Source organism: Cyclospora cayetanensis, unplaced genomic scaffold, assembly GCF_002999335.1.
Source record: "Cyclospora cayetanensis isolate NF1_C8 unplaced genomic scaffold, CcayRef3 CcayRef3_contig_68, whole genome shotgun sequence".
In the NCBI taxonomy this organism is placed as follows: Eukaryota; Apicomplexa; class Conoidasida; order Eucoccidiorida; family Eimeriidae; genus Cyclospora; species Cyclospora cayetanensis.
The window spans coordinates 75262-101393 of NW_020312678.1; the positions used below are offsets into that span (position 1 = coordinate 75262).

At 53.2% G+C, this 26132-nt stretch overlaps 5 protein-coding genes across 5 annotated transcripts; 1 reads left to right on the forward strand and 4 right to left on the reverse strand.

The window, feature by feature from the left end:
• Positions 1-1112: 1112 nt before the first annotated feature.
• On the reverse strand, positions 1113-3915 carry LOC34617498. The gene is made up of 4 exons (XM_026335390.1): positions 3685-3915; positions 2128-2561; positions 1536-1933; positions 1113-1396 (listed from the first exon to the last, which is right to left on the reverse strand). Exons 1-4 carry the CDS (start codon positions 3913-3915, stop codon positions 1113-1115), a joined length of 1347 nt encoding a protein of 448 aa, XP_026191175.1.
• Positions 3916-6999: 3084 nt separating this feature from the next.
• On the reverse strand, positions 7000-12565 carry LOC34617495. Its single transcript, XM_026335391.1, has 10 exons — positions 12153-12565; positions 11597-11693; positions 11406-11477; positions 10904-11108; positions 10601-10713; positions 9117-10353; positions 8754-8882; positions 8463-8607; positions 7483-8125; positions 7000-7287 (listed from the first exon to the last, which is right to left on the reverse strand). Exons 1-10 carry the CDS (start codon positions 12563-12565, stop codon positions 7000-7002), a joined length of 3342 nt encoding a protein of 1113 aa, XP_026191176.1.
• Positions 12566-15047: 2482 nt separating this feature from the next.
• Positions 15048-17119, reverse strand: LOC34617494 (calmodulin-like protein 5). Its single transcript, XM_026335392.1, has 5 exons — positions 16925-17119; positions 16256-16361; positions 15805-15935; positions 15426-15527; positions 15048-15242 (listed from the first exon to the last, which is right to left on the reverse strand). The coding sequence occupies exons 1-5, from the start codon at positions 17117-17119 to the stop codon at positions 15048-15050; spliced, it is 729 nt and encodes a 242-aa protein (XP_026191177.1).
• Positions 17120-18047: 928 nt separating this feature from the next.
• Positions 18048-21223, reverse strand: LOC34617493. The gene is made up of 4 exons (XM_026335393.1): positions 20910-21223; positions 19573-20465; positions 19166-19286; positions 18048-19071 (listed from the first exon to the last, which is right to left on the reverse strand). The coding sequence occupies exons 1-4, from the start codon at positions 21221-21223 to the stop codon at positions 18048-18050; spliced, it is 2352 nt and encodes a 783-aa protein (XP_026191178.1).
• A 1424-nt stretch (positions 21224-22647) lies between these two features.
• Positions 22648-23413, forward strand: LOC34617492 (branchpoint-bridging protein). The gene is made up of 3 exons (XM_026335410.1): positions 22648-22655; positions 22870-22967; positions 23238-23413. The coding sequence occupies exons 1-3, from the start codon at positions 22648-22650 to the stop codon at positions 23411-23413; spliced, it is 282 nt and encodes a 93-aa protein (XP_026191195.1).
• The last annotated feature ends 2719 nt before the right edge of the window (positions 23414-26132 follow it).

Below are 26132 nucleotides of genomic sequence, written 5' to 3' on the forward strand. Positions count from 1 at the left end.
CCTACTGCTGCAGCTGCGGCTTGAAGGGGTAAACTCCTTTCGTGGCTCTGCTCCTGAATGCACTGCACTTGCTGCTGCTGCTGATGCTGCATACGCAGCATCAGCAGCAGCAACAAAGCAAGCTCAAATGGCTCTGCATGACCAGCTGAGAGATGAGTTCTGAATAATAGTCGCAGCTGGATGGTCATTATTTGGATAAGCACAGAACCCAACAGCAGCATTCGAATCAGAACCAGTAGCGGTACTGACGCTGGGGTCAGGAAGAGACACAACAGCTGATATGAAGATCTGCTCTTTGGTACTGAAATATGCCGAAGTGGACAAGGCGGACGAGAAAGAGGCTCTGGGCAGTCGCCTTGGAAAGGGAGCAAGGAAGATATCTTCTCATCAAACAGCGAATCCCCATGCATATCGGTCTCGTACCCTAGGACAGATATCTCTTCTTTATTGCGTAATTAAGCAACATATTTTTGCAGTGGACACGTAATCGCCTACACGCTTGAAAACCTCTATCTGTTAAACTGACTCCATATGCTCCAATATGAAAAGCACGGACTTCTGGTACTCTTCTCTACTCCGCAACTGGTAGAGCTACGCAATTACTCAAAAATAGAGAGCACAATATGTATAGCTAGAAATCAGCAAAAGCTACAAACTGTCGTGGATTGTGGCAGCAGTCAAAGGGTGGGAGTAACTGGGCTAGAGTGCAGGGGAGCTCTCATGGGGATTTATCAAAGAAAAAAAGACGCTTATACAAAGACACGTTCAAAGCAAAAGAATTTCAAGCTGCAGAGCTGTTTGAAAGAACTTAGCAGAAAACCCGGGTTATACATCCGTTAGATCGAGAGTAGAAAGGCCCCCCACCATCAGCAGGTTCTCTGGAGTGAACGTACATACTCTGAATGCAAGTGCACGCCCGTACAAGCACTGCAACAGCTTTAACTCGTCGACTTCACCCAAAGATGGCGCCGTGCCTTGAGATCCTAAACCAGGGGAATCGGGTACTTCCTGAAGACGACGGCCTTCCCCTCCGCGAGATGCTGTAGCACAGAGCGCATCATAGACAACCAGTACAACTGGTACTTGGACTGGATCTATTTCTGCACTTCTCGTTACAAATCGCTTTGATGCTGCATATGAGGGCTCCTACCAGCTGCAGTGTCCCAGAGTAAAACTCTGCCATCCCCCGTGGTTCCCGCAAGAAGAGAGGAATTGTAGCAGAAGGAAAGAGCCGTTGCATGCGTTTCTGAGGCTGCTGCTGCTGCTGCTGCGCTACTGCAGCCCTCAGCAGCAAACGCGGCAGCAGCCGCAGCATGCACAGCAGGAAGCCCCGCAAAGGCCCTTGAGATGAGGCAACCGGAGGGAATATCCCACACATAGATGTGGCCCATCTTGTCTGCAGCAAGCACGCCCGAAAAGCTTAATTGCAAGCTCTTTACCCCAGCCATACACAACAAAAGAGACGAAAAAGGCTCTTAAAAGGCCGGCATGTGCCGCCCTAGTGGCGCGAATTCCTAGAACCCTCGTTTTCTGACCTGCCGCTGCAGCCAAGCGTCCGTTGGGGGATGCCGTGAGCGCGGAGGCTTCTCCGTTCAGGCTGCTGGTGTGATAACTTTTGCTGCTGAGTGCTGTCCGCCCTGCTGCGCTGAGAAGCCGAGGATCTAAGGGCCACCGCAGGGTGCCATCCACTTGGCTAATTTCTGCTCCCACTGCTGCCGACGCAGCCCTTGCTGCGGCTGCGCCACTCCCCCTGTCTCCCTCGAGATGAGAAGGAAGGGGGCCAGCAGCAGTGGGAAGCTCCCACGTTCTAACGGCGTCTGCAGCCCGTAAGTCGAAAACTCGGACAACTCCATCGGAAGCGGCTGTTAGCAGCAGGGAGGAATTCGGGTGCATGTAGACATGAGGCACGTCAGTTGCTGCCCCTGGATGTTGCAGCAGCCGCAGGGGGGACGACCGGGAGGTGCACCACAAGCGAGCCAAGTTGTCGCCGCTTCCAGAAGCAAAGTAATGCCTGCGGCATAAGCGAATTGGCCACCAGTGAGCGTAAAGAGGTCAAAATTTAGACAGCTATCACAAGGCTCGAGCAACGGCTCCTGGGACTTGTATAGGGCTCACGCAAAGACTTACCCCAGGGGACTGGCAGAAAGGCTCCAAAGGGGGGCAGCAGCTCCTCTATACTGGCATAGCGGTAGAAGATGCGGGTCCTGCTTCCTGCGCCTGCCTACTCCCTCTTCTTCCTCTCCCTCACTGTCTGAGACAGCACTGCCTTGCTGCTGCACTTCGCGGGAATAAGGAGTAGGCCACAGGCGAATGACAGCATCGCTCCCCCCGGTGAGGAGGCAGCGGTCCCCTGCTTCAGCGAAAGTCAACGCTAAGACTCTCCCTTCATGCCCTATCAGCTTATAGCAGCACTTGCTGCTGCCGAGGTTGCTCTTTGCCTTGGAGGGCGACCCGTCCTCATCCATGACCTCGCGAGTCGAAGCAGCGTCATCTGCTGATGCAGTTTCGCCGTTGCTGCTGCTGTTGCTCTTTCCAGCCTTCAGAGCCTTTGCCTCCTCGCGCTGCACAAAACGGACCAGAGGCAGCATGCATTAGATGCAGCTAATGAGGGGCACAAAAGTAAAACATCGACAGCGGCCGCATCACTCGAAAGGCGCAACCGATAACATGGGACCATCTGCCAAAATGGCAACACGCAATGTGGCGAGGGCGCTGGGACTGTAGCAGCTCTAGCTGCCACTGCCCTAGTAGACGCAAGAAGAGGAAACTGAAGCGGCAGCAACAGCAGCAGCATACCGGTTCGTGTGCTAAGTCCCAGAGAAGGATATGGCCGACGCCACCCATCGCAGCGAATCGTGGCTTCTGTCTGCCGAGAGCGACGCTGCAAGTCTCCTGCTGCGAGTTCATGAAGGTGTAGCAGCAAACTGATGGCAGCTGTGTCGGACTCAACGGTGCCTGCAATAGCATCAAAACAGGCAGAGCAACATGGAGCGCACATAGCTCAGCAGCCGCATGCCTTGGGCTGCTGCAGTAATGAAAACGTGTATACTGACTGCCAGAGGAAAAAGCGGCGACCCAGACATTGCAGCACTTTGTGACAGCTGCATGAACGGGTACAGCAGGACCCAACAAAATAACTTCTCACTCGCGCTTCAGCCTGTGACTTGAGCTGTTTCCGCAGCAACAGAAACGCCTCAGTGGAAGCCTCCGGTAGAGGGAGTAAACAGCGAGCCTCCACCAACTCAGACTCCCGCAGGGCCTCCTGGCCGACGACGCGGACCCTCTAATAGCGAAAGGAGACACACACGAGACGAGAGGAAGAAGGGGGATGCTGATGTAAGCCGCAGAGCAACTGATCACCAGGCAGCGCCGGGAGCCTACAGCAATTGCCAGAGCATAGTTTTGCACGAGGTGGGAACGACAACACGAAGCAAACGAATCCAGAGAAACGCCAGGCCCGAGCGAATGCGACTGCAGGTGGAGGATCCACTGGAGGCAGACGGACAAGATAGGCAGAGCGCCACAGCGCTAGCAGCGCTACGCACCCGTTGAGCCAGGAAAACAGGAGACGCAAACGATAGAAGGGGTACAGCGGCCCGCACAAATGCAGAGTGGAGAGGCAACCACGAAAGTCAAGAGGGGCTAAATCTATGCCCTGAAAGCAGCGGGAGGCAGCAGGTGTACCTTCATTTTTTCCCCGTTCGGGAGTGTTAAAAGAACGTCGTCTCTATACAGTTGTCTGGGCAAGCCCCAAAAGACATGTCGACGTTGCTGTTGCTGCTGCTGCTGCTCAGAGTAGCAGTCGAGGCCCCTGAGGTGGGGGGCCCCCAGTGGAGCTTGCAGCAGGCGGACGGAAGACTGTAAGAGAGCCTCTAGAGGAAGGCTTCGCGTCTCAGCTAGCCAGCGCCGCAGCATCAAAAAGGACCGCCTGAAAAAACCAACAAGTGCAGGTGGGGTCCAAGAGCGCAGGGTGCTGCTCGCGTGCCGCTGGTGATGACTAGGGCTTAGGCAGGAGGCCATCATGGGGTAGAGCACGAGGCAAGTCAAAAAGAACACATGGATTTTCGGAAGGCTGGAAATGGTGAAAACAAGGTCTGACGGAGGCACACCGAGACCGCGGCAAGGTGGCACACAACGTAGGGGCACTGCGTAGCAGCATAGCCTCACTCCGATAGGTACAAGGAGTGCTTCTCTTCACTCTGGAAATACGGAAACTGCTTTAGCTGCTGCGGATGCTGAGGTTGCAGCAGTAGGAGCTGCTGTACAAGCGGCCCGTGGCGCGCGGCGTGTTGCTGTCCGTAGACCCTCAGCAAGTCATGCGCTGTATATTATAGGCAGAAGCGAAGGGCAAATCGAAGCCGCAGGCACAGGCAAGCAGCGACAATCAGCGCAAAAGGAACATGATTAATGGTGCATAAGGAACGGTGCAGCCAAGTTCAGTTCCGCACAGGGCTACAGCGGTTGCAGGAGCACGAGAGGACGCGTAGCAACAACTGCGGCTGCCTCTTAGCACTCGCTTAGCACTCAATACTGAGAGAGGAACTCAGAAAATCTTTGTAGCCACAGCCCCACAACATCAGCAGCCTTGATTGCAACAAGGGCATCGCCACTGGCCATAAAAGCAGCAACAGTGCGCATGGCTTACCATCTTTGGGGTTAATGAGCAGTGTTCGCTGAAATATCTTCAGAAGGACGGCAAAAGCCGCATCTAGCAACTCCTGCTGCATTTGGGGATCCCAGAGCCCCACTACCCAAGATACGAAGTGTACGTACAGCCTCGTGTATGCAGCCGCAACAACAGGGCCTACACCGCGCGCCGCCATTGCTCCCGCCGCTGGGGCATCTGCGCCTCCTGATTCACACACGGAATCAGTGCAGCTGCCAGAGACTGGCGAGGCGTTCTCCTGTTGCTGCTGTTGCTGTTGCTGCTGTTGCTGTTGCTGTTGCTGCTGTTGCTGCAGCTGCTGCTGCAGCTGTTGCTTAAGGCCCTGCAGCAACTCTATAGGCACGCAGTATTTAGCTGCAAGGGAGGCCAGAAGCCCATCTTGCGGAGTTCCGAAGGCTCCATCAACTGAAGCTTCCACTCCTTCGCTCGGTGCTGCTGGTGCTGGGTCGTTCTCCATTGCTGCCGTGGCTACTCAAACGTAGGGTTCTTCCGGTAAGGGGAAGGCAATCCTTCGTAACACTGCATCTGCCAGTGCAGCAGCTGCGCCTCCTGTGGAGCTGTTCCTAGGGCTTTCTGCTGTATTGGTCCTGCTGCTGCTTCGGTGCCACGATTGCTCCCATTACCCCTACACAAGCCACCAAAAGTTCAACTTCAGCGGGAAAGAGCGGCCCCCTCGGACTCTAGCTGCGTAATTATCAGAAGAGCCTGGAGGCGAAAAGTGAGAGTGCCGAAGTAGGCAGCGTTTGCAGCAGGAATAACTCCAATGGCCACCAGCTGCGGGGGGCCCTGGTATTTTGATGGGTCTGGTCGCCTCGACTCTTCATGTGGGCCCCCAATGACGTCTTCGCCCGCTGTTGCTACTGCTGGAGAGCCCTCATCCTCTTGAGGCATGCTGCATTACAGAAAAACTATTAGTATTGCTGCTTGGGGCCCCTTGAAAGGGGCGGGCCCCCTGACCGCATGCACCCCAAGAGAGTAGAAACGGGGACCACACGCCCTCGCGGCTAAATTTAGTGGGGAAAAACACACAGGCTCGGAGCCCAAAGACTTTACAGGTGATTGTCACATTCGCTGCATTCATGGCCTCGATCACCGGATTTATGGCACTGCCACACAAACGGAGGAGCAGCAAAGACAGCGCACACACTGGCAGCAGTAACGTCTCGCAGAGTAGGCAAAGCCAACACTGCCCTACAATGGCAACTGAAATCAAAATCGCTGACCCTAGAGTGGGCTTCGTTCTTTTGCCTAGGCACAGTAGTGCTCGAAGGTGTCCTCATGGGCATCGAGAAGAATGCAGCGTAGAGTTCGCTAGAAAGGCATCCCATGGTAACGGTACATTGTACTATGCCTAATAATATCCGTGTATGCCTTAGCTAGGGCTCCAAGGAGACACGAAAACAGCCTAAAGAGGGTCGTCAAAGCACTAGATTGCTCTATTGGGCAAATGTGCGAAGCATGGCGATGCCTCCGGTCAACAAAAATCGGGGCCCCCTCTCTCTCTATGCCCTTTTAAGCCTTTTGTTCTCTTTTCGATGTACTGTACGTCTGTTTTATTCGTTGTTTTTTTCTGTCTCGGTTCTTGCGCCGTCTCTTTAGCGGAATCAGCTACATTTGTGTATTTTCTACTAGATGTGTTAGTTGAATTTCAGCAAGGAATTTACCACTTGCACTGGATGTTCGTATATACTTTTTGCTATAGGGCAGTGCTCGCCTAGTACTGTGAGATTAACGTTTGCGCTTGCGCTTGTTGCTGTGCGCATAGCGGGCGTGAGTGTTCCGATGGCTCAGAAACAGTGTCGTCGCGCAGGCTACCTGACACTCTTCCTTCATGCCGGTGTCCTGAGGGTTGAGGGCATGGAAAAAGGCAGTGCGTTGGGAAGGACACTTAATAGCTATCCATTGGTTTTTGTACTAGGAACATATGCTAAAAGTGTCTCCCTGAAAAGCCTCGCATCAGAGCTTTACAGTCTTTGCTGATTCGTTTCCGTGCGTTTGGATCAATCGCAACGTGAAAGCTTTAAGATCAAACACCCTTTCGTCCATAAGAGCCATAGGATTCATGCTTGTGAATTTCTGTATGTCTAACGTAAATTTCCGTACAAGTGCAGTACATATTGGCGTGTGGTATCCAAATATGCGTGTACTTCTATGAAGACCACATCTATACATGCGCAATGTCACATTCATCATGGTTCGCGCCTATCGCACACAATGTGTCAACATGATTCCTAAGTTTTGGTGCAGGTTCAAGGGTAGGACGTAGTAGCCCCAAGTGCAGTGCTAGCAACAGCAAGTGCCGCTGTTTTTGCTGTAGCGGTATGGGGCCCACTTCAGCACAAAGTTGGTCGCATTGCATCGCAAACGCCAAGGCTCCCAGGTGCAGCCCCTGTTGCAGAGAAAGGTGGATGAAGTGGTGGGCTTTCGTGAAAGTGAGAGAGGCTCTCACTACACCATGCGTGAGGTCCCCAAGGTCTTGCAGCAGCTGCTGTCTTTACTGCCGGATTACTGCTGCTGCTGCATAGCGGTAGAGGGCTTAACAGGTGCCGTGGTACCAGCGGGCTGTGACTCCTTCCCACCTCCCCTACTGATGCCGGTGCTGGTGCAGCTGCTGAGTCCTCCTGCCGCTGGTAGGTGACGGGAGAGGTATACGAGGTACTGCGGAGCTGGACCGTATTCCAGGGAAGCATCTGCTGCAGTTGCTGTTGTGACTGCACCTGATGCTGCAATTGCTGCTGCGGCTGCTCACCATCTGCGTATCGGTAGGGGAGAGCGCGATGAGCAAGCGGCTGTCCGGGTGGGCTCGGCAACAGTACCGTCTCTGACAGTCCACCGTGTGACTTGAGCTTGGCACTTGCGCTTGATGCCGCGTATGGCCTCTTCTTGGCTTCCGCAGCCACGCCGTACTGCCTAGTTTCCCGCGGAGGAGCACCCCTGTACTGTCGTGTCGATGGGAAGGCCGACGTGTCTCCTGTAGCAACGTCTGTGCTGGTCGGTGGGGCACTGTCACAGCTGAATCCCCTGGGGTGTTTCCAATTAGTGTAATTGATTTCATTGTGACTTCCCACTGGGCCTCCCACAGATCGCCCCCCTTCAATAGGGCCTAGCCACTGTTGGTTGTGCCCCACAGGCGGTAGGCGCGCAGGTGACGACAGCCAAGGGGCTGTTTCTGGAGTGGAATGCGGCTGGGGCTGTTGCAGGTCAAGCCATTGCTTGTGCTGCGGGTGTGCTTTGCACGAATGCCTCAAAGAAGTGCCTGCGGGATAACTATCAAAGCTTAGAATATGCTGTGGCTTGTTTTCTTGCTGAAGGCGAGGGGAAAACGATGCAGAAAGCCTTCCAAAAGAGGCACCACCGGTGAAGGGCTGCTGAGAGTGAAATATTTGTTGGTGCTGCTGCAAAAGAAAGCCTTCTCCCCAAGAATTAAAAGCTCCTGCTGCTACTTTTGCTGATGTTTCCCTGTGGGTGAGATTTTGGGGGGGTGCCTGGGCAGACACCCACAGCTGCTGCTGCTGCTGTGGCGTCCGGCTTTGCTGCTGAGACTGTAAGAGTACCACTTTTGAGTCGGCATGCTCATGGGTGTTGCTACTAAACGCGCTAGACTTGGTGCTTGTGCGGGTAGAATAGGTGTCCTGTGACTGTCCACGTAATTGTTGGTGCTGAAGCTGATGCTGTGGCTGGTAGGCTTGAGAGCGCCGAATTATGCGGCTACGGGAGATGGACGGATTCATCAGTGTTCCGTAATGCTGCTGCTGTGCCTGAGGCTGCCGCATTTCCCAGGAGCTAGAAAGGCTACCATCCATTGTTGCCATGCCCGATGGACTGTTTGTGCTGTCGCCTGCACCAGCCACCGTCACCAGCTGTGCGCTTCCTGGATTGGGGCTCTGTTGCCATTGCTGTTGTTGCTGCTTCTGATGCAGCGCATGACTTGACGGAGACACCTGAAGTGACCGTGTCTTGATTCTGTCGATGCTGGCAGTGAGGTGCATCCGATGCTCTTGCAATTTTCGGTGCTCCTGCAGCAATCGTTGTAGTTGCTGCTGCCTATACAGCTGGGCTGCTGCCGCCATTCTTGTCCCCACTTCACTGCTTCCCTCCTCCGTTGAGCTCTTCAGGAAAGGCTGCTGCTGGTCGCCATTCTCCTGTTTTTCTGCCGCTCCCCTCTCGCCTTCTGCTGATGTGGAGGGCATGGATGAGGCGCGGTGACATCTTGGCCCTGAAAAAACCAACAAACCATCTGTGGCGAGCCCCTCAGACAGCAGCGGCTGTGGTTGCTGTTGGTTCTGCTGCTGAAGAATAAGCCTTGCAGTGGCCTGTCTGTGCTCCTGTTTCAGTTTCTCGTGCTCATCTTGCAGCTGCTGTAGTTTGATCTGCTGTGATTCCAGTTGCCGCTGCTGCTGCTGCTGCTGTAAGCACTGCTGCTGCAGGAGTTGGCTCAGCAGCTCTTCACGGGCCATTACAGTGCCTTTTACATGTTTTTGATGCTCCTCATCTGGCTGTTGTTTCTGTTCCTCCGGATACTGTTGGTATTCCTCATGTTGCACCGAGTTGACGGTAGTATATGCTCCTCCACGTTCATCTGGACCGTCAACCGACAGGCTTGATGGCAGTAGAGCCCCCTCTTTTCCCGTAGCATCATGTGCTCCAGGTTTCGCCTCCGCGACCTCTTTCGGCACCTCCTGGAGCGGCTCTGAGACTTTTATCGCGTCTGCCTCCGCTTCTGTACCGGCAGCCCATGCATGTTCTTCTGAGTGCTGTGGAGTGAGGGGGTGTGCGAGGGGCTGCTCACAGCAGCAACAGAAGTCCTCCTTGCTACAGGCACCTTGCGACGTTTCTTTCCTTGAAGCAGGCTCAGGATCCATGACGTCTATCGGTCCTGGAGGTGCTACTGCTTCCGCTGCTGCCTCTGCTTCCTTCCACTGCGTCCGAGTGGTTTTGTGCTTCCACGAGCCCCTCTCATGATTTTCGTCGTTCTGCGGGGACCCCCAAACAGCGTTACTTTCTTCTGCCGGATCTTCCTCAAGTTTCTCGAGTTGTTTAAGCGACTGGTGACTTTGTGGTGTAGGAGTCAATGTCATTCTTTTGGCAGTGCTACAAGGGCTTCCAGACCCTTCACTGCTGTGAGGCCCTGTACTAAGGGCCAGCTCTCCACACGCGGTGCATCTCTGGGGAAGTCCTTGAGCTCCTAAGATTTTAGATGGGATATCCACTCGTTCAAGTGTCATTGCTGGGCTCGAAGGACAGGAAGCTGAACGGCGCAGCAAGCTCCCAGGAAGTGCGGTACAACAACGCCGCAGACTGCCGTGAGTGCCTAAGCTAACAACAGCAGCGAGACATGCCTCTGGTTCCTCATCTGGCTCCTCCCTCTGCCTCTGCTGCTGTTGTGCCTGCTGTTGTTGCAGCTGGGTCTGCGGGGTACTCGCGCCCTGCTCGAGCATTTCACGCAGCACTCTGACCTCCTTTTTGAGAGCCAGGAGTACGTGTGGCATGTCAGTCAACTTATTAGGTTTGGCAGAGAGGCGAACTGCTTTGGCCCGAACAGCCAGACGCAGCGTTGCCAGGGTCTCACGGATGCATAGGGAAGAGGGGGAGATCGTGCATATAAAAGCTGTGAAGCAGCCCCCTCCAAGGGACTCCTGCAGTAGGCGCGTCAACGCCGAGGAACGGAATGACACAGTAGAGCCCTCCTGAAACACGCATGCGCCAGCAGCATCCATGTGAGCATTTCTATTCGGCAGTTATTTTCAAAAAGTCACCACCCTATCAATGTGGCTTGAAGTATGTCTTGTGAGACACGCTGAAGGGATGCGAGCAGAGATGGAGAGAGGCAGTAGGGAAGAGAAGTACAGAGAGGTTCCTTTTTTCAGCAGAGGCTACTCTATAGGCAGGCAGGAGTCAAGGGGTAGCTCGAGTGCGACGCTTATTGGTTCTCACCGAGTTGAGCTGCTGGATGCACAGGATGAGAGCCGAGAGACTTCTGTTTATTGCCCCCATTTCTTCCATATGACTCTTCCCAACGCTCTTCATGGGGTCGCAGCGCTCGTTGCCTGCAATAAAATATTATTCACTCTTAATGACAACAGATCCTTCGCTGGGCACTGCGCTTAGGGGTATCCGACAGCTTGACAGATGGCTAGCTGGCTTGGAATACCGCTACGTGGGCAGAAATAGGCATGGCAATTGACTCAAAATACAGAGAACTGTGAGGAGTAAACAGCAGGACGAAGGAAGGCCGACCTGCGAGATCCACTAGATTCAGTCTGGCCTGTCTGAATACTGCCGAGTTTGTGGGGAGGCAATGCCTCAGCTCCACCTGGAAGATGGCGTGACTTCTACTACTCATAGGATTCATTCTTGTGGCCCGAAAGGTTCTGTAGAAAGTACCCCTCAAGAGTAAGTGCAACAATTCCTCGCAAGAGGTGACCTCAAACAACTGCAGGCCCTGAGTCGCAATAGCAAACACCACAAACATCTATGCATTCAGCCTTCCCGCACGTCCTTTTCCTGCTTAAACTGACAGCTATCAGCATTCATTCTCAGGATAAACATCTGCACACTCTAGCAATGCGATGTCTGTCTCGCTCTCCGATGTCACAATGCTTTAGTCGCTACCCCCTTTGACACCGAGCTGTCTGTACAGCGAGTGGATGCACAAGGTTCCCTACGCACACTTCATTTTCTTCAGGCAAAGCTGCCATGTTGGAATCATGTAACGCTAGATGGTGTACTTTAACGGTACCTGAACTATAGTGGCGGTTGGATTGGTAGGGCTTCGAATGATGGTGAGAGGTGTCGGCTTTGCGCTCGGGTCCTTTGTTGCACACAGCACGCAATCAGGAGAGGCGTAAAGTAATTCTCAGTGGGTATTATAAGGCTGCTGCGAAAGTCAGCGTGGCTGGTGCCGCATTTGTCACTACTGAAGGAACTTACTGCCAGCAGATCTACGAGCTTATCGTTGTAAACTTGGATATAGGAAGCGAAAACCTTAACGTGAGCTCCGCTGTCCTCTCCGTAGCGATTTCGCACTCTGCAATCACAGGCGTCCCGCAAGTAGTGAACCATCCTCGTGCTACTACTTCTGGTAACAAAGTCAGGCGGGTCTTCACATCAGAAAGCCAAAAATGGAGGCTTGTGAGCAAGGTTTCACTAGAGCGACTTGCAGGCATAGTTCCTGCAGCTATCGCATAGAGAAGAGACGTACAGCTGAAAGATCCTCTCGCAGGCTCGCGGAATAATGCCGCAGGACTTGGACTTCAGCAATGATGGGATACGGCTGCAGAAGACAGCCATACCACAGCAAAATATCTTGGGGTGTCTGAACCATATTGGGCTGTCGCTGCCTTTACAGGCTCATTGAGTGTCCCGCTGGCATCCATAGAAGAAACAAGGAGCGGCATAAGTATTTTAAATGCTCACACATTAGACACGAAAACACAAGGCGCTGTATTGGCAGGCTGCCGACTGAGGGGCCCTGAATCTTCCTGACCTGCTGGCTAAAGAAAGTCGTTTCTGGATGAGTTGGAGTCTTGCAGCTTTGCTGCTGAGCTGTATTTTAGGATCAGCGCATCCGCAGCCCCTGACTATTTCTGGTCCCAGCATGGTATACGTCTTGCCTGTACCGGTTTGCCCGTGAGCAAAGATCGAGCAGCTGTATCCCTCCATCACACGCTCTATACATCGTTCTACGGGCTCCCATATGTCCTGGTGGTTAGCAGACGGACCAAAGACACGATCTACCTCAAAGGCCCATCGATGGCGCCGTACTGAATCCGAAACCTCCACTCGAGAGGCTGACGGCACTCGTAGCGCAATTTCCGCATCTTTCTCGCGCCCTTGCGGGGGGCGGATGCGCACAAATGTGCGTATCCGGCCCGAAAGCTCCGGTAAGCTTTCCCCCATTGCAGATCACAGCCCCTAAAATCAAGGATGCCAACACAGCTGGCCAATAGCAAGCCAAGATGGCTGGCCAGTGGCGGACAGCTACATGCGCACGATATGCATAGGCAGCGAAAGGCTATGAGGAAACAATCAGCTCTCAGCAATAAAAGACGGAGGTTTCTTGCGTTGTTGCTTCTTGTATGGGGTAGCTCTGCTACTCAGTTTGTGGGTGTTTCGCTATCGAGCGAGGAGTAGAGGAAACGAAGAAACCGAAGAAACGCGAAGCCCAAGGAAGACATGAAAAGCAGTATAGAAGTCTCTCTCTTCATGAGATGGCGTGGTCTGCTGCTACTGCTGGTAGTGCCGCTGTTGCTGTACGTCCAGCTAACATACCCCAATGTCTGGGCAGCTCCTTGTTACCAGTAAAGACCACAGCGGTGGTTCTTGGATAGCGAAAGGCAGCTAAAATAGTAAACGAAACGGAAGGAAAGAGAGGAACAGCACGGCTTACTGTTGGTCCAGTAGCCCTTTGTGCAGCAGCCGCCTCAGGGACTGACAGTCTCCTTGCCCTCGATGCTGCATCCAGCGTGCTGCAGCAGCGCTCCTGATATACTTCATCTCCAAAACCCACGAGCCAGCAAAGAAACCGACACACAGCAGCCCCCGCAACGGCAGTGGCTGCTGCTGCAGCCAACCAGCTGCACTGCCGACGCGACAGCAGAAACAGCAGCGACTGCAGCAGAAGAACAGCTGGGTCTTATTTGCTAATGTTTCTTTTGACAAGCAAATACTTCGTACAACTAACTCCTATTCATAAATGTATTGTCTCAAAATTCATACCCTACGAATGATGCGGGCGCAAAACCTCAGCAGCAGCGTCATAGAAACAGCGGACCTTACGGGCGCCGAGCTCTCGGCCCACGCCTCGTGCAGGTTCCTGTTTCTGTGACTCGTCCTCCCGTTTGTAGCCATCTTCTGTAACTCCTTTGGTTTTACTCAAAGAAAATATATAGTAGAATACGTCTCTGGCTCAAACAGAGGACGCTCTGGCTGCCTTCCAGCTGCTCGTGGACCCTAGAACAAGGACTTGAGACTCCAGTGGTCCTATGCTGTGCCTTGTCCCGAAATTGTATATCTAATTCTGGTCTGCATTATAAAGTGTATTCATAGTCTCCAGGAAAGTTTCAATTGAAATGTGTAGGCAATCTACCATAATTAGAGCTTGACTCATGAGTAAAAATCACAGCAGGCAGCGAAAGACCGTTTTTATGGAAACGGAGTGTAGCGCATTTCGAACACGCTCAAAGGGTACTACCCAGTAGTACCATTGACCTAGCACCAAAAGCGTAGCTAAGGACAAATCCGCATGGCTGTCTGAATAATGTCTACACGCTTCTAGGGGATCAAGGAGGTGCACATGTATAGCAGGGGCAGCCCACACACACCGATAAAACGCCCCTATCCACAATACGCTTGGGCGGGCCAGCATTTAAGAGGGGGCCGTGCCGCCATCAAAGCTGCAAGTACTACTCGCGCCAAACCATGGAGCTAGAATGACACAGAGGGTAACTCGCATTTGGAAGCAAACATTTATAGGAAGCGAGCGCTCACACGCTTGTGGGAGTGTAGAACAAGATTTCTGCTCACAGCCTCGAGCAAGCCTTCAGTGAATCCACGGGAAGCACGCAATCATCGTGACTTTAGGACAGCGCCACCAGCATCGACTTACCTCGAAATATGAATTCACCACGTCCTTACACTCAAGGATTCAATGAGGAATGAGTTGAAGCCAGCCTCAACAGCTTCACAACTTTATATGTACCGCCTTTCTCTCTACTAATTTTTAAAAACTTTTGAGTTCATGGTATGCATAGTTCCCTTGAATTCAAGCTATAACCTTTTCTGCAACCAACGGGATATTCAAAAGCCGTCGTTGCCCGCCGGGCTTCCAGCCCAGGCCTCCCGTAGCCCGCACAGCCACATGCATCACACAGTGTTATTCAGAGAAATAGTCTTAGCTAGGTGCATATTAAGCAGCGCGGAGGCCTCGAGAAAAACGGGAAAACCAGGTATATTTGCCTCCCCCATTGTACCGCGGTCCTCCACAGTAGGCGCGACTTTCGCGGTATTGTAAGCACCGCGGTACTGGCTTCCCCCCTAAAGCCTTATCTTTCTTTAGATGCAGCAGCGGGCGTATCACAAGGAAGGCTCCATCTGCTCCTTCCATCTGCATTGAAATGCTGTCAGAGGATCCCACCAGAAGAATGCCCAGGCGTCTAGTCGCATGTGAAGATGCAAAGAGAAGTGCTGAGCTGTGGGCGACTCGGATCTTCAGCTGTTGTCACGTAGGAATCATCTTGGGGCAGACGCCTGTGTAAAGGGGGACTGGACAGGAAGAGTGATTCTTTCAAAGAAAGATTTATTCATGTGCCGCTTGTTGATATTACAAAATCAGGCGTTAGAGGGGACACAAGAAGCACCAGGAGGCGCTTCTGGGCGCTGATTAAGAAATACTCATGCTGTACAATATAAATTTCAGCCTATTTAATCTCGAAGAGGCATATACACCATGATTTTTTTCGGGCTTACGGACTACGGTGCAGGGACTACTATGCTTTTGTGTCATTGCGAAATCGTATACGTACGTTGTGACGTCTAATTTTTTCTTCTCATCCTTGGGTATGTAATACCCTTCTTCCTGAGCCACAAGCATGAAAAGGTTTTGTGTATTGCTCGTGATTTGGCGTCAACAATTTGTATATTAAACCCTCAAGAGACCAGAAGCACATACGGGAGGTTCTGCAATGCCAAACAAGCTCCTAACATGCAGGCCACATGTTGAAGGGGCAGCCTTAGGGCCCTCCATTTGCACTTACTTGACCCTGGTCCTATCTTTGACCCGCTCGAGGTATTCCGTTAGCGTCACTCTCTTCTCCGGTCCTTCATGCTTCCTGTCTTCTTCTCCAAATATCGCTTGGATCTCCTAAGTGCGCACACAACACTTGGAAGGTACCCGGGGTAGGGGTCACTGGCGTGTCTGGAACTTAGTTCCCGCATGCTTGAGGTTGTGCATTCAGGGACTGCGGGTATAGATCTACTCTTTAAGGGATTAAGGTATGAGTATTATTCTTGTAATACGACAGCATCTAATACCGTAAGATTTTTGTATCATTGGTACCCGCGCAGTCGGTTATTCACATATTTTTGCATAGTATATCAAAGCCCAAAACTCTACACGCTAATCCTTAAAGCCGTCGTACTTCGTCAAGGAGCTCGCGTCCAAATCTAACAAAGAGAATTTGTAGGGTTTGCTCGACACCGATTTCACCCTTAAGATCTCTGTCGTACATCAAGAACTGAACCACATGGAACAGCCCACGTGGCTCCAACCCTAAGCAGGGCACCAGCAGCAGAAGAGCCAGCAACAGCATCACAAGAGGCAGCTGTATAAGCAGCCTCACTTGTAATGTCAATAGGCACAAACTGGGCGGGGTATGAGGAATACTAAACATCTAAACAGAGCTTCCCAAGAGAAGTTGTGACAGGCCTAGCCAGTGAGTGTTCCTGTTTCTATTTTCTTTTGTTCAAGATAAAAGAATGGACTGGTGGACCATCAGCTCCACGTCTTGCGTACTTTACAAAAATCCGGGTATTAGTGTACGTTCTGCCACTACAGTTCGGCTTTTTGGGATTGGTGTAGGGTAGTCATGCCTGTAGCATCTCCGGTGCCTCTTTGGTACAGCGTCAGGAACTCGGACCAACTGATGTGCCCATCAAGGTCTTCGTCCACCTCCCAGAGCATAACCTCCACCTCTTGCTGCAACAGTGGCAGCAGCAGGGGAAGCACCAGGATATGCATTAGCATCGAGAGGATCAGGAACGTAAGCTACGACCTGGGCTGTTTTTACAGCCACTTAGGGACCACTGCGGGTGCCAAACTCTACTGCTGCTTGTCCTGCTACAAGAGTCCTGCTGTTGCAGTGGTATATGTTTGCCCGTCTGCCCTGGTATTTTGATACTACAGTCCTGATTGCTTATGTTGGTGATCTCTGTGTGTCGCCGTCACTTCATCTTAGATTCAGGCCCTGTCTCCTGTCTAGGGTGCCAGTTCAACCGTAGACACGCTTCATTAAACTGGGCGCCTTCTTGTGCTTTGGGGTTTGTTTGGTGCATCCAGTCAAGCTTGTTATCTCATAACCCTATAGTGGGGCTTACTATAGTTCCCAGTGTTTGTATATAGAGCTCCTGCGTGTCTCCTCTGCCGTGTCCCTATTGTGTACTGTGACTTTGTCGCTGTGTCTTATACATGCTTCCCCTTTGTTCAAATTGTAATTTTACACACGCATTCTCCGTGAGTTATTCCCTCTCCTGTATGCGTGCATTTGCGAGGCTTGCCCGTGTTATTTTATGGCGTAGGCGGCAGAGGGTACTGAGGATATCGTGAGAGCTCAAGCGACCATCCCCATCAGCATCCAAGGCATTAAAGGCTCTTTTGAGGGCCTCCAGCTCCACCTGAGTCGGTAACTCGGTGAGTGTGAGGCTGTTGTGACTGCCGCAACTGGAGGTGCCCGACATCCCTACAAGGCACTACCAAAGTACTGTTTGCAATTGAATGTCAACAGGGGTACAATGTTTCCCCGTAGCTTGAGAGCCAAGGCCTAAGGTCGCTCACGAAGGTATCCCGTTCAAAAGAAGGGGCCTTTGAGGGTGTTTCTTTTCATTCATTAACTGAGCTACTGACTGGCACGAGAGCATTGGCCGGGGCTGGCGCCCTGTCCGCGCTCTTGTAGGCCAAGACAGAGGTCTTTTACTCCTGTCCAATGCCTGACAGAAATATGTGTAAGGGAAGTGAAATGAAAGCTCTTCAACGGTGGGACCCCTTGACTCGCAAAACATGCGGACTTCCAAGACCCCGCACCGCCCGCTTGCTGGCTGGCATTCCATCGTGCTTAGTGAACATCTTCAGTAAGAATCCTCTTGGGTCTCAATAAATGTGTGTATAGCTAATCTAATGCCTGGCTTGTTCATAAAAACAGGAAAGGCAACTTACAGGATGCATCTGACGATTCCTCACAACCAGGGTCACCTTTGTAGTCCCTGCAGGGAGAGGCTCCCGATGCCACCGCTGTGCGGAAAAGAGAGATCGCGGCACTTTAAATGTGCCTTATGGGGCCTTGCAACAGCAATTAGATCTAAACGAAGGCCACTAGTGGCTTGAAACGCTGCCAGTGGCCGCCTCTCCAGTTAGGATGTGGCTACATGTAGCGTTTCCTATTTATACTTCCGTGCACTGCCACCACTGCTCGGGTTGCTATTGCTACTGCTGCTCTCTGCGCCTAGACATTTACCATACTTAATAAAGCCCTGCTTCTACTTTCTTTGTTAGTCGCGCTTATGTGGCCTTACAGAAAAACCTGTGGGGACATGGGCTCAAATGTGGAGTGCGGAAACAAACAAGGGCCCACCTAGTATGCGGGTGCCGTTGCTGCTGCGCCTACTCCTGTTACTGCTGGTACTGATCCGACAACTCCTTTGAAACCAACCGCAGGTGATCTAGCCACTTTGTTAATTCGGCTACTTTGAATCTTAGCTGCGTACATGCATTAGCTCCCTCAAGGAACTCAAGGAGCACGCGTGATGCAACCAGTCGTAGAGACACCCCACTGCATAAAATAGGAGCCACGTTTAAATCGGCTGCCGCCTCAACAGCAGCTGCTGCTGAATCCCCTACTGAGATGTACATCGCTGCTGCGTCAGTCAACGACGGGTTCGGTGCTACTGCAGCAGCTTCAAGAAATCCAGGGATCCTTACGATAGTTGAATCCGGGCTTCCTGGTGTGTTAAGTTGCGCACCCTTGCGTATGTGGCATTTAGGAGCCCAACTATCAGTTGAAGGCTCATTTGCCTGTATGGAACTGCCGCAGGCGCTCGCCTGTGATGTTTGTGCGATGGCAGCTGCAGCTATTTGCTCAGCAACCAATGTAAGGAGCATCTCAGCCCGATCCAGAACAAGCTTGTAGTCGAGAAGCCCGACGTCCTCTCCACTATCAAAGGGATCTCGAGAAAGTCCTCTGACACTGTTTTTGCCACTGTTGAAGCTGCACAGGCTAGCAGCGATTGAAGACCCCCCTAACCAAGGGAAGGCCCCAGGCAAGTACCCTTCGGCTGCTGAGCAGAAGCGGCAGGAACAGTCCGCAGTTGCCCCTTGCTGTGAAAGCCTCTCGGAAGATCTCCCGATAGAGGTTATGGGGAATTCATGTGGAATTGGGCAGGAGGCCTTGGGGATCTCTGATCCGTCATTGGCGCTAGGCACTAGATGTTTTGTGAGACGGACAGGAAGGCCCCCCGTAACAAATGACGCCTTGGACGTCTCACAGTATGAAGGCAGGTGTGGCGGTGCTGCACGCTTTGGCAGCCGCTCTTGCTGCTGCTGATGGTACAGCAGTAGCAACATTTCCCGGTTCTTCTGCCGTACCGGCAGTGGCGGCAGCACCAGCAGCGGCGGAAAAGGTGATATGTTTGAGGTGCTGGAAACGACATCCTGCGAAAATTTCAAGCAAAGCACCCGAGGGTCTTGTAAGGACCACAGCACACCCGGCACAAAACGGAAACAGAGAAAACGCAGCACCCATGGCGGGGTTAGGGCAGCAGCACCAACGACTTGCCGTGGAGCTGCTGATGGAGAGACACCATTTGGCCAGCAGCAAAGCAGATCGGAAGACGATGCGGCAAGAAAGTTCTCCTGAGACACAACGAGCAACAGCAAGGGGGGTAGCTAATTTTCTAGATCTTTACATCTTTGCCTGAGCTTCTACTGCGTCCCTCAGAGAGCGGCCCCAAGGAAACACCGGCTTCAAGCTTCCTTTCAGCTGGCCTAGCGCAGCAACCAAATCACGCATGCTGCTGCCGTTTCGCTGCTGAAAACGCTAATTTTACTGCTACTGCAGCCACTGCAGGCAAGGTTCCGGCGCTGACGTAGGGAGTCGCATCAATCCAAGTCCGTCGTGCAATCTGCTTTGAACGCTCACCGACAAGGTCTGTAGCCAGCCTGAGGGATCTTTCGGTTGCGGCCAGGGCCTTTAGACACAGCCGTGCAGCTGCTGCAGCAAGAAGACGTACCTCGTGCTGCCGCCTTCCTTGTTGCTGCAGTCGCTGTCGCTCTTTCTCCTTCTGCTGCTTAAGTTTTGACTGCACCTGCTGCTCATGTTTGAGGCGTATGGCCAGCCCACTGCAGTATCGAACTCCAGTAGCAGCAGCAACTGCAGCAGCAACCTTCAGCAGCTCAGCAGCAAGCAGCAGCGAATCCCCTCCAAGAGCTGCAGCACCTCCACAGTCAGCCCACGCTGCCGCGGCTTGCCAGAGGTCCCCCCACTCGGAACCGTCTGCTGTGTCAGTAAAGCTGCTGTTTTTGCAATTATCGTCAGAGGGTTCGTGCACTGAAGGCTCCCACGGCAAACAGCCGCCGTTTCCAAGGTCCTCTACATCTGCAACTGCACGAATCGCTGCAGTGGCTGCAGCGTCATTCAGGCCGTCTGCTGCTACAGGAGTGACTGCAGTCGACGCTGCAGCACCCGGCAGAAATGCCACAAAGGCGGAAGCCCCAGCAGCAGAAGTAAGACTCACACTGGTAGCAGTGTCAGGAGCACAACCAGGTGCGTCCACAGAGAAGCTTTCAGGGAGGAAAGCAGTAGAAGACGAACGCCGAGGAACTGCATGGCAACATTCAAGGTAATCTGGCGTATCCTGCGCGGTCGGAGGAGCTGCCGCTGCTCTTGGCTCCTGTGTCGGTTCTGTTATTTTTGCCGCACTTGCTGCTATGGAGGGAACGGCTGCTTCGTGGTGAAGAGTCTGAGAACCGAGCAGGGAGCCACCCCCATAAAGCCCTGGAGGCAGCAGAGCTGCCGAGGAACGCAGGAGCCTCCTAAACCACAAGTAAGCCCAGTGTCTGGTGCTCGGAGGGCTGAGTGTGTTACTGCTGCGTACAGTGTTGCTGCCGTGAGCACCACTGTTGCTGCTGGTAGCGATGGCGCTGCTGATGGGCATCGGCGTAGAACTGGTATTTACCTGCTCACCGAGAAGTTGGGTGCTGTCGCGTTTCTGCTGTAGCGTCTGCTGACCTTGAGGTCCATTCGGGAGAAAACAATACACCTCCGCCGTGTTGTCGCTGCTACTTCCTCCTGTGGGGCTGCTTCCGCTGCTGTTGCTTGTGCTGATGTTGCTTGTGCTGATGTTGCTTGTGTTGGTGCTGCTTGGGTTGATGTTGCTTTTACTGATGTTGCTTTTACTGATGTTGCTTGTACTGATGTTGCTTGTGCTGATGTTGCTTGTACTGATGTTGCTGCCCTGAGGAGCCTCAAAGCCCAACCAGGCAAGGCTCCCATCGCCAAACGCAGACACCGCACCCTCTGCTGCTGACCGCGCCGATGCTAAAAAAGCTGTTGATCGGACTAGCTCTGCTCGCGAAGTCTCTTCCAACCATCTGCTTCTGGACGCCGACGGAAGTGCTGCGGCAGGCAGAAGGGACGAGAGCAGCCGCGGCTGCGATGGAGGCTCCCGTCGGGAAGTCTCACCATCTGCACCCGTGGAAATAGTCTCAGCCTTTTCGGATTCACAGGGAGCCAAGAGGGGGCCTTCTTGATAGGCCTCATCGGGGGGTGACCTTCTGGGGGCTTTCCCCATTGACAACCACCGCTTGCTGCTGCTGCTGCTGCTGCTGGTGCTGCTGCTAGATCCGATGCTTCTGCTGTCCATCCATTTCACTGCTGCATTACGTGCTGTGGAACTGCGTGGAAGGATGCTGCATGCAGTGTGCTCCTGTAGTAGCTGCTGTTGCTCTGCGAGGCCCTTCTTCACGTTGCTGTCCCCTCCTGTCTCGAGAAGGCGCTGTAGCAGCTGGAGGCAAGGAGGAGAGAGCTCCACGGATTTCAGAAAATTGTGGGGATCTTCAGAAGGTGCACAATCCCCCTTGTCACTACCTTCAAAGGTCCCACCTACCATAGCTGGCAGAAAGTGTTATAGCCTGCGCCCCACTACACATCGGTTAGCTGAATAATCCAGCAGAAACACGTACAGAAGCGTGCACTTGCTCGAAGTTTCGTTTGAAGGACGGTCTGGTGTCTGTATTGCAACTGGCCCTGTGGCGTACTGCTGAGGCAGCTGTTACTGCTGGAGGGTGGGCTGCAGCGGAGCTCATGCTGCGGCGGCTGACGTCACTGAAGACACTAAAGGGACGTCAAGGGCCGATTCTGCGTTCTTAGAGAGTGTAAGGCCCTTGGTGTTGCCCTTGCGATTCCAAGGGATGCCTGATGGCTGCTGCTGGTGCTACCGGCTCCGTGCAGGTACTGGTGTCTTCTGTCGGCGTGCAGCTGATGGAATCCCTGCTTGTTGTAGCCACACGAAAATAAAGAATGCCAAACACTTGTTTTGAATTGCAAGCACCAAGCACACCCCAAGCAATGCTGCCGTTGCAGCGCACGCTGCTGCTGCTGCTGCTGCTGCTGCTGGTCAGGCGGGGGTCAAGGTCGCTCGCCGCTGCAGTCCGCAAATGCTGCAGCAGATTCTGTGTGTTGGCGCTGGCTTCCACGCCTCATTTGAGACAAAGATGCGGTTCAATATTGACTGGAATTGGGGAAACAAGGAAAACTTCCCCGCGCAGTACTCGGGGGTGTGTGCATGCCGTCCGTGCGGCGAAGGGCTTGAGTGCCTCCAGGGCGGAAGGCGACGTTCTGGGGAGGTCCAAGTCACATGACACTCCAATCCTTTCCTTAGCCTTCAGCCCCGATGAAGTCACTATTTGCAACACTCAAGTAAGGCTTTTGTGCTGCTCTGTTAGAGATCCCGAATGGCCTCTAATGCGGCTGGGTGGGCCCCAGAACCCCTGAACGAGCGCGACGGGTGGTGTGGGGCCCTTGATCGGTGTTTGGTGCCCTTGCCTGTGCTGCTTTCCCTTACAGATAAGCTCTCAGGCCCTTTGCAGGATCTTCGCGTTCATTTGTTGCCTTTAGCCTGGAGGGCAGCCTCCTGCCTCATGCTACCTTGGAGAGGCCCTGGGGGGCCCCCCGTCAACAGCACCTGCACATATCCTTCCGATTGCCCGAGAGAGCATGAGCTGGTGAGTTGTGCGATTTTCTCTCTAGAGAAGCAGCAACAGCTTCAGCACCAGATTCCGCAGTAACAACGCCTCGCACTCTTGCCAGCCGGAAGAGGCGCTGCAGCACCTGCACCGACGTGCAACACTGATGGCCAAACCAGTTGCACCCGCGGGCGAAGAATTCAAGAGAACCTGCAGCTGTGGCATTCGACCGTTAGCGTGATTTTTGCTGCAGGCTTTTTGGGGGGGCCCCTTCTGCCCCTACCGAGGCTCCCGCCAATACGGATAAGGCGCTTCCGGAGTTGCCTCCGGGACTACAAACCCTCCCGCCTCGTGAGGCTCACCTCATAGCAGTGAAAGCGAAGTGTGCTTGGATTAGAGCTTTATAGATGGGAGCCACGAGCACTGCAGCAGTTGAAGCAGCGTATCTACGCGCAGATTTGCACTGGTAGACGCGCGCCCATAAAAGCCGAAGGAAGAAGGCTCTGCCAACAACGAGTCCTTTTGCCGATGCGCCTTCGCATGCAAGGGGGGCGTGGTCTGTTATGCATGCTCGAGTTTAACAGGACTGTGCTTTCCACATCGCACCTTCGTGTGCTGCAGCGCCTGCTCCGAAGGGCGTCATGGTTTCTTCGGCCCCCTTCACCGGCTTTAGTGAGCCTCCCCCTTCTCCCCCCGTATCGACAGGGGCCTCCCGGGGATCCAGTGCTCCATTTTCTTTCTCTCCGTCCACAAAGGGCATTGACTACAACAGTGAGGACTTCTCCAAGTACACGTGAGACTACCTTCCCGTGCTATCGCTTTCTTGCTGCCAGCGAATGCGCAACGCTGCCCATTGTGATGTGCTTCTTCTGCTCATGATATAGCAGTGGACGCGTTCTACTCGTGTACTGCTGATGTTGCGCTTTTTGCGACTCTGTCGGAAGAAGCCACAGATAGTTGTCGCAGCGTGAAAACACCGCCCATGCGTCTTGCTCCCCAGCGGCGTGTATTTTTGTCTGCTGCCCCGTATTGTTCGGTTGTTCCCTTTGTAGGTCACCGTACAACGAGAGCCCTGGCATCAACGATCCTCACTTCGCGGCGGAGTACATCTCGCGGGCTGACAAAAAGCCCTCATGGTTGGATGAACACGTCACCAACCCCCGCCTGAGAGGCTGCATCGATGCCGTAAAGATGGGCATGAAGATGGTGCGACCTCTTTTTTTGCTCATCCTCTGCGCCGCGGGCGCTTCCTTACTTTGGTCTTTTGCTGTTGCGCCGCTGTGCCTCGTCTGTCTGGTCGTCGTCTCCCTTCGTAGCTCCCTCTTTGCAGACGCGCATGTGTGCCTCTTTTCACGTGGCACGATTAAGTGGCTCCTATACTCGTGCTGCCTTCGCTTGTGACTTTCAGGGCTGCGCCGTTGGTGGTATTTTTGGAGGCCTCACGGGCACCTATGCGGCTATAACGAATAGGAACTTCCTCATCCTCCCTCTTTCAATGGTAAACCCTAACCTTCAAGCGTGCCTGGCGGCAGACAGGGATAGGCACAACATGTGAAGGGGCTAGATGAAGGGATACGGAAGGGCAAAATGCGGCAGTAGCGGCGCACACCACACACAGAGCACCTTTAACGACTCAAATCTTTGCAGGAAAACCCACAAGCAGGCCAACACTGCAGAAAGGCTTCAATGGTTTCTTCTGGAGTGTTCGCAGGTGGGGGGTGCACTTTCGTTCGGCTTCTTCCTGGGTTGTGGTATGATTATTCGCTGCGACGAACCTCGGGGTTCTCGTAAGTTCCAGGGGCCCTGGGTCTTCCCTATGGCCCCAGGGTACACCTACAGGGCCTCCTCTACTCTAGGCCTACCCTCTCAGACCCTCTCCAGTTATACCGATGGTAAGCACTGACGGGCGTAGATTAGCAATTTCACTGCTGGTCTTCAGACCACAGTGTTTCACATAGACCCTTGTGGGGCTCTTCCGCCACCGTGGCACTGCCCCTGTCCCTGGCACGGTGAGGGTATGAGAGAGGGCCTGCGTAGCTGGATGACAGGCCCACAGTGAGGCTTGCCGTTAACGCATGCGGCTTCGCCAGCGGCTGCGCATACCCACCATTTTCGTTAGGGAGATGTTTCGACGGGGAAGAAAGTGCAAGGATGCGTAGAAGGTTACTCTACATGCGTCCCCTGGCAGCAAGATGTTTCATGACACACCTGCAGGGGTGCTAGAAAACCGAAGAAAAGAGGCTGGGGAGAGACCGCTACACACGCTACAATAGAATACATAGTTAAGCACTTGGGCCTGTCAAAGATACTGCCACTTGAGGACCTGAGTATCGCATGGGGGGATTTCACATCGGCCCTTTAGTACCCCATATTTGTGCTTGTTTATCTAAAACGGGATCGGTACAGCTGCCAGGCACTATATAGCAACCTAAACCGCGGGCCACAATGCCCACAGGTACGGTTCTGCGTAAGCAGAGAGAGGGCGCCTGCGCAGACAAGGATGGCAGAAAAACACGTAACGCACGGAGAAAGCACCAAGCAACGAGGCCTTGCAACAGCTCTTCCCAACCAACGACCGAACTCAGGGGGCTGCTGCTGCGGCACTGCACGTGAGTGCTGCCACAGCAGCTTCGTTTCTTCCATATAACAAAATTTCGTTGGCCCTAGCCTGCGGTCATGTAGAATATATTTCGCTGCGTCGATTCCTTCGCAGCGCACCTTACATCCCTGCAAGATGGGCCAGGGCATCTGTGAAAGGAGGGGCATATCTAGGAGTGCTTCACGTGCAACGTCAATTCTTGTGGCAACCCGACACCTCCGGGGCCCCTAAAGTGCCTCTAAATCCCCACGCAGGGGGCATAAAGAATGGGGTCCCTTCGAACCCTTCAATGCTTTGCACTGAGAGCTAAGCCGGGTAGTAACCCTTGGCAAAGAGCAAGAAATTTAGACTCATGTGTCTTTAGCCCTGTATATGTTTAGATAAAGTGTAGTATAAAGCAGAGACGTATTATATTCAAGTGCCGTGTTCAGACACAAGATTCCTATACTAGCAACCAAAGAGCACATTTCTTGTGAACGAGCACAGCCCATTGCAGACTGTCCCACTTGGCGCCGTGCAGGGAACGAAAGCATTCTTGCAGAGTGCAACGACACCTTAATTCACATTGTACGATCTTTCAAGTAAAGTACTGACTCAGATACTACTGAAGCTGGTGTCGGACACCTAGACTGGTGCTCAGATGCATTTCAGGAAGTGACTGCATCAATGGAAGAGCCTTCTAGGCAGGCAGCCGAACGGTGGGGCGTCGGAGCAGAAGAGCGCCACCAACCTAATCTGTAGTGTCTTGAGCACTACATTGTTGGAACCGGGTGAAGGCGCTACTTGGAGGTCTGCGAACAGATGAAACTGTCTGGTTCTGAGGCTCTTGATGCTAATTTTATAGAATTACCTAGCTATAACAGAGCAGCAAAATTGGGCAGGGGCTTTCTCGCTGCCTTCAGATATCCCCATGGTTT